Here is a 7500-nt window from a genome sequence, read left to right on the forward strand (position 1 = left end):
AGCAGCAGCAGGAGCAGCAGCAGCAGTCTGTCTCGTAACTTGCTGCCTGATGTGTGTCTGTTTATTTGACTTCAGCTTAGTGAGCAGCAGCAGCAGCAGCAACGGCAGCAGCAGCAGCAGCAGTGGCAGCTGCAGCAGCAGCAGCAGCAGCCGCAGGTGCTGCTGGATTTTCCTTGCATATGTTGGCTAGCAAGAGAAGACAAATTAAGAAGACTATTTGCTTCTCCAGTACTAGCCGTAAGCCTTTTTGCTGCTGCTGCTGCTGCTGCTGCTGCTGTTGCTGTTACTGCTGCTGCTGCTGCAGTTGCTGCTGCTGCAGTTGCTGCTGCTGCAGTTGCTGCTGCTGCAGTTGCTGCTGCTGCAGTTGCTGCAGTTAGAGCGCATGCATTCATTAGTAGGAGACAGCTGAATAAGGGGGACATATTTATTAGCAGCAGATAATTCGTTGGTCTCCTTTGCTGCTTTTGCTGTTGTTGCTGCTGCAGGTTGCTGCAGGGCCGCTGCTGCTGCTGCTGCAGGTTGATGGCAGCCAAGTTACTCGCCTCTCTTCCTCCTTTACCCTCTGCGCTGCAGCACAAGTAAGCCACAGCAGCAAATGCTGCTGATGGTGCTGCTGCTGCTGCATGTGTTGCTGTTGCTGCTCCTGCTGCTGCTGCTGCTGCATCTGCTGCTATCAGCAGCATTAGCAGCAAAACCCGCAATAGTTCAGCAAAACTGATTACAGCAGCAGCAGCAAAAGGAGAAGCTAAATTATTTATTCCCTGTCTTGGCTGCTGCTGCTGCTGCTGTTGTTGTTGTTGCTGCTGCTACTGCTGCTGCTGCTGCTGCTTGTTCGTAGGCGGTGGAGAGCTTGGGGGATTCAATAATTTGTGTGCTGCACTCCGCCTCTGTAGTCACTGTATATCAACTAGTCCAGCAGCAGCAGCAGCAGCAGCAGCAGCGGCTGCAGCTGCTGCTGCTGCAGCACATTGATGTTGGGCATGTACGGCCCTTGTACTACAGCTTCTCAGACACCTCCATCATAGCAAAGCAGCAGCAACTGCAGCAGCAGCAACAGCAGCAACAGCAGCAACAGCAGCAGCTGACGCATCAGGTGTGTCTGCATCACATCACATTCATTTTGCTGCTGCTGTTGCTGCTGTTGCTGTTGCTGCTGTTGCTGCTGCTGCTGCTGCTGTAGATTCGTTGCTGCTGCTGTTCCATAGCATATTTAGAAATTGACTGACTAACAGCTGTAATTGCTGCTGCTGCTGCTGTTGTTGCTGCTGTTGCTGCTGCAGGTGTTTGGGGGTGAGCGTCTTGCTGCTGCTGCTGCTGGCGGCAGCAACTCGTGGCGTCCCCCGCTGCTGCTGCTGAGCTACGGAGGAACTCTTAACAGCACTTTGCTGCGGCGTGCTGCAGCAGCAGATGCTAATATCCGCTGTCTATGCAAGCAGCAGCAGCAGGAACAGCAGGAACAGCAGCAGCAGCAGCATTACACACAACAGCAGCAGCAACACCCTATGCATGAACCCTGCTGCAGCAGGTGCTGCGCGTGTCTTTGTGCTGCTGCTGCTGCTGATGACCTCGCTGTTTACCAGCTCTCTGTTGCAGGAATAGAGGCAAGCCCTGCTGCTGCTGCTGCTGCTGCTGCTACTGCTGCTGCTGCTGTTGCTGCACCTGCTGCAGCCACTTCTTATGTTCTTTTTTTGCAGTTTTTGTTTTTGTTCGTCTGCTTGCTTATTATTTATTTTTTATTTATTTATTTATTTATTTATTTATTTATTTATTTATTTTATTTATTTATTTATTTATTTATTTATAGGGTATATTAATATTGGAGATATTATCTCCTCTTAGGTTTGCTGCAGCAGCACATAACCAAGGAAGACTTGATCTACCTCTTGCTGTTGCTGCTGCTGCACTTAACGTATGTTGCTGTTGCTGCTGTTGCTGCTGCTGCTGCAGTGGCTGTTGAGTCTGGAAGGGTTTGCTGCTGCTGCTGCTGCTGCTGCTGGCGGTTTAGCTGTATAACTCGCGGTTGGGCTGTTGCAAGGGTTTGCTGTTGCTGCTGCTGCTGCTGCTGCTGCTGCTGCTGCTGCAGGGTTCCGTCCCTCCCCTTCTGTCTCTACCCGGTACTGTAGCAGCGCGGCGAAGCCTCATGAAGATAATATGCCCTCCGTTGCTTGCTGCTGCTGCTGCTGCTGCTGGCAGCTGCAGTGGCAGCAGCAGCATCCGCAGCAGCTTGCAGCATCAGGCTCTCCTGCCTCAGCAGCAGCAGCAGCAGCAACTTGTTGCAGTGGGGCTGGCAGCAGCAAAGGCATTCTCCTGCTGCTTCAATGTAGCAGATCTGCTGCAGGCCCCTGAGTGGCTGCCGCCGCTGCTGCTGCAGTGGCTGCTTGAGCAGCAGCAGCAGCAGCAACAGCAGCACAGCTTGGTGAACAGCATGCAAAGTTCGAGTGTGCAGCAACAGCAGCAGCAGCATCAGCTGCTGGATCTGGATCAACAGCAGCAGCTGGCTGAGCTGGAGCAGCAGCATCAGCAGCAGCAGCAGATGCTGCTGCAGGCAGCAACAGCAGCAGCAGAAAAACGTGCTTCTGTATTATTTGCACTTGCAGCTCGCCATCTGCTGCTGCAGCAGCTGCCTGCTGCTGCTGTGCCACACAGTTTGCTGCTGCGGCTGCTTGCTTCCTTAGAAGCGCAGCTGGAAGCAGCAGCAGCAGCAGCATTCCCTTCGGATGCGCAGACACCCGACTCGCAGCCTGCTGCTGCTGCTGCTGCCGCTGCTGCTCTTCTTGGGCATGATGCAGTAGAGGAGACAGCGTTGATTGCCTGGTTGCAGCAGCCCTCAGGAGCAGGAGCAGCAGCAAGAGCAGCAGCAGCAGCAGCACGCATGCGTTTCTCTGCCTTTACGCCACTAAAGGATTCAATGGAGAAGGCAGCAACTTCATCGTTAGGCAGCAGCAGCAACAGCAGCAACAGCAGCAACACTGATAGCAGTGACAGCAGCAGCAGCAGCAGCAGCAGCAAGAAGCCAACAGCAGAAGCCATAGCCGAGCTGCAGCGCGTTCGCCGCCTGATTGAGTCGGTGCTCATCTGCTTGATGCAGCAGCAGCAACGGCAGCAGCAGCAGCAGCAGCAGGAAGAGCAGCAGCAGCAACTGGATGTACACTCAATGACTCGTGTTGCATGCGTACATCGCCTGTGGACAGCAACAACAACTCTTCTCCATCAGGGTGAGCTACATGTAGCAGCAGCAGCAGCAGCAGCACCAGCAGCAGCAAACATTGAGGCAGCAGCAGCAGCAGCAGCATTAGCAGCAGCACAAGCCGTAGTGTAGTAGAAGCAGTTGCAGGTTGGCACTGTAGGAGCAACTGCATGCATTCTCTGTAGCAGCAACAGCAGCACATCCGCATGCAGCAAACACAGCAGCAAACAGCAGCAGCAGCAGCAGCAGCACGAGCGCATGCATTGTTTTCCTGCAGGCTTCTCCGATCCCGTCGCTCCCCTTGAGTGGCTACTAGCAGAGCAGCTGCGCATACACCGCGTGCTGCAGCAGCAAATACGGCAGTTCCTCTGTTCTCCCTTAGAAGCAGCAGCAGAAGCAGCAGCAGACTCACCATCAGCAGCAGCAGCAGCAGCTGCTGCTGCTGCTGCTGCAGTGAATGAGTTATCCTTGTTTGTAGGAGAAGCAGACTGGCGGCTGCTGCAGCTGCAGCAGCTAGCCTTAGGTCATGTACAGTGTATACTGCAGTGTAAGGCATTCCCTCTGCATGCAGCAGCAGCAGCAGCAGCAGCAGCAGGTTCAGGCTTCTCAGCAGAAGACATAGACGGGATGCAGCGCGTTTTTGACTATATATTCAGGAGACAGGGAGCAGCAGCAGCTGCTGCTGCTGCTGCTGCTTCTGCTGCTCAAGAGCCGTTACTCGCGCCAGTGGGGTATTCTAGACAGCAGCAACAGCAGCAGCAACAGCAGCAACAGCAGCAGCAACAGCAGCAGCAACAGCAGCAGCAGCAACAAGGCCCCCACCTTTGGGAGCCTCCGCCGGTGCTGCAGCGGCTGCTGCTGCTGTCGAGCAGCAACAGCATACAGCTTCTGAGCGATCTGCTGCTGCTGCCTCTGCCTCGTGCTGCGCTGCAGCAGCAGGTTGCTGCAGCACAGCAACAGCAGCAGCAGCAAGGGTTGGAGGACCCCGTGTCTCCTGCTGTAGCATGCAGCAGCTTTTATGAGGGTGGCTTGCTGCAGCTGCTGCTACCTGGTATAGCGGAGACAATCATGGCGTTGCAGCAGCAGCATGCAGAGCACTCTGCTGCAGCAAAGAAAGTTGCAGCAGCAGCAGCGACAGCAGCAGCAGCAACAGCAGCAGCGACAGCAGCAGCAGCGACAGCAGCAGCAGCAACAGCAGCAGCAGCAGCAGCAGCAGCGGATGGGGTTACTGGAGGCTGCAGCTATTAGATATATCTGCATTTGCTGATGCTGTGCTGCGGTTGCTGCCGCTGCTGCTGTCCGTAGATAACAGCAAGACAGGAGATATACTTACCTTGCTGCTAGCAGCAGGAACTAAGAAGGTAGCAGCAAATCAGCAGCAGCAGCAGCAACAGCAGCAACAGCAGCAGCAGCAGCAGCAGCAGTATGCGTCAACTCTTCTTAGAATGTTAGATGGTAACCCCACGCTGCAGCTGCATGTGCTAGATACGCTGCTGCTGCCAGAGGAAACCAGCAGCAGCAGCAGCAGCAGCAGCAGCAGCAGGAATTGCCCCCGCTACTTCCAGTCGCAGCAAAGCTATACAGAATTCCTACATGCTGAATTGCCCAGGTAAGCAGCAGCAGCAACAACAGCAGCAGCAGCAGCTGCTGCTGCTGCTGCTGCTGCTGCTGCCCACATAGATGAACTGCTGCAGTGTGCCCAAGACTGCTGCTACTCTTGCTGCTGCTGCTGCTGCTGCTGCTGCTGCTCTTGCAACTGATTTTGCTGCTGCTGTTGCTGCTGCTGCTGCTGCTGCAGGTATTTCTCCTTATTATGTTCGTTGGATCCCTCGCGAGCAGCAGCAGTGCTGCAGCAGCTGCTGCCTCCTGAGGAAGCAATTCCTGCTGCAGTTGTGCAGCAGCTGCTGCTGCTAGCAACTAAATATAAAATATTAGATTTTACTGCTGCACTACTTGAGCGCAGTGGAGCTGTTGAGGTATGCTGCTGCTGCTGCTGCTGCTGTTGCTGCTGTTGCTGCTGCTGCTGTTGTTGCTGCTATTGTTGCTGTTGTTGTTTCTTTTCCTGCTGCAGCTACTGCTGCTTCTCCTGCTGTGGTGAATTTCCGTTTGTATGTGCTACTGCTGTTGCTGTTGCTGTTGCTGTTGCTGCTGCTGCTGCTGCTGCAGGGTACACTGCAGCTGCTGCAGACATCGTATAAGGAAGCACTAGAGAATTTATCGCAACAATTTGCTTCTGCTGCCTATACACTCGAGCCTGCGTTGCGGTGTATAAGGAGGAGACAGAGGGAAATAAAAAAGGATTCATGGCTGCTGCAGCTGCAGCAGCAGCAGCAACAGCAACAGCAGCAGCAACAACATGCTGTCCTTAGTTGCTGCAATAGTGATGAAACAAACCTACTGTTCTCGCTGCAGCAGCAGCAGCAACAACAAACTCCTACTGCAGCAGCAGCAGCAGCAGCAGCAGCGGCACCTACAACCACGGACCTAGCAACAGCAGCAGCAGGAGGAACAACATCCCCCCGAACAACAGCAGCAGCAGCACCATCAGCAGCAGCAGCAGCAGCAGAAGGAGGAGATAATTGGTGGGTAGAATGTAAGGAATTAGATGGTGTATATAGGGTAATAGATGCAGCAGCAAGAGTTTGCTGCAGCAGCAAGCAGCTGCTTGTTGCTCGGCAGCAGCAGCAGCTATGGAGACATTTTGCTTTCCTTACTATTAATATATATGAAGAAAATAATATTATACAACTCTTCCTGCAGCAGCAGCAGCAGCAGCAGCAGCAGAAGCAGCAACAGCAGCAGCAGCAACAGCAGAAGAGGGAGGATGGGGAGCAGCAAATGCAGCAGCAAAAGCAACAGCAGCAGCAGCAGCAGAAGATTCAGACAGCTAATGATGCGTTACATACTTCTCCTGCTGCAGCAGCAGCAGCAGCTCCTGCTGCTGCTGCTGCTGCTCCGGGTGCTGCTGCTGGTGGACGGCAGCAGCAGTCGTTAAGGAGTGCTGTGTTTACGATGCTGCTAGGGGAGATTCTTGCTGCTGTGTTGCGGTGCTACACACGTTGCTGCAGCAGCAACAGCAGCAGCAGCAGCAGCAGCAGACTAGAGAGGGAAGCAAGATTTAGCAGCAGATCTGCTGCTGCTGCTGCTGCACTAATTGAATTATATGATAGTTTACCTCAATGTCATGTTGCTGTACTCAAGCAATCCCTGGTACGTTGCTGCAGCAGCAGCAGCAACAACAGCAGCAGCAACAGCAGCAGCAGCAACAACAGCAGCAGCAACAGCAGAAGCAGCAACAGCAGCACCTGCTGGTCTGTCTTATTGCATCATACAGCTTATTACTCATTTTCTTTTTCTCTTGTTTGTTGCTGTGCTGCTGTTGCTGTTGCTGCTGCTGCTTCTGCTGCTGTTGCTGCTATTGCTGCTGTTGCTGTTGCTGCTGCTGCTGCAGGCGGAGTTACTAACCGTGATGGAGGGAGAAGGACGTTTTTTATTAGATGTTTGTGCTGCAGCAGCACAAGACAGCAACTTGCTGCTGCGTCAGTTAGCTAGTCGTAGGCTGTATGGTCTATCTATTAATGTTGCTGTTAGCAGCAGCAGCAGCAGCAGCAGCAGCAGATGCGGCAGCAGCAGCAGCAGACATCATAAACAAACTACACTTTGCTGCGCATGCGGGGCACCACTCTTGCTGCCACCACCTGCTGCTGCTGTTGCAGCAGCAGCAGCAGCAGCAGCCGGGAACACATCCAACTCCACCACCACTATTAACAGCAGCAGCAGCAGCAGCAGCAACAGCAGCAGCAGCAGCAGCAGCAACAAGATAGCTGCATTTCCTTGTAATCATTTTTATCACAAGGATTGTTTGTCTTCTCTTTGCTGCCAACTTTGCTCTTTTTATTTTATTTATTTATTTATTTATTTATTTATTTATTTATTTATTTATTTATTTATTTATTTATTTATTTATTTGCTGCTGTTTATTGCCATTGATTGGATACAACAAACTATGTAACAGTTCTATTACGAAGGTTGCTGCTGTTGCTGCTGCTGTTGCTGCTGCTCTTTTGCTGCTCTTGCTGCTCTTTTGCTGCTCTGGCTGCTGCTGATGATCTGGTCTTGCTGCTGTTGCTGCGCTTGCTGCTGTGTGTGGCTGTTGCTGTCGTTATTTATTGTGCTACTTCTATTGATTATGCTATCGTTACTACTGCTGCTACTGCTGCTGCTGTTGCTGCTGCTGCTGCTGCTGCTGCTATTGTTGCTGTTGCTACTCCTATTGCTGCTGGAAGACTGAATGTTGCGAGGGAATATGGAGG

The 7500-nt window shown here is 52.8% G+C and overlaps 1 protein-coding gene across 1 annotated transcript; it reads left to right on the top strand.

Moving 5' to 3' along the window:
• Positions 1-2425: 2425 nt before the first annotated feature.
• On the top strand, positions 2426-3319 carry EMWEY_00005360 (hypothetical protein, conserved; the record flags this gene model as incomplete). The annotated part of the gene is made up of 1 exon (XM_013478153.1): positions 2426-3319. The coding sequence occupies one exon, from the start codon at positions 2426-2428 to the stop codon at positions 3317-3319; it is 894 nt and encodes a 297-aa protein (XP_013333607.1).
• Between the last annotated feature and the right edge of the window lie 4181 nt (positions 3320-7500).

This window comes from Eimeria maxima, genomic scaffold (assembly GCF_000499605.1).
Source record: "Eimeria maxima Weybridge genomic scaffold, Emw_scaff30, whole genome shotgun sequence".
NCBI lineage: Eukaryota > Apicomplexa > Conoidasida > Eucoccidiorida > Eimeriidae > Eimeria > Eimeria maxima.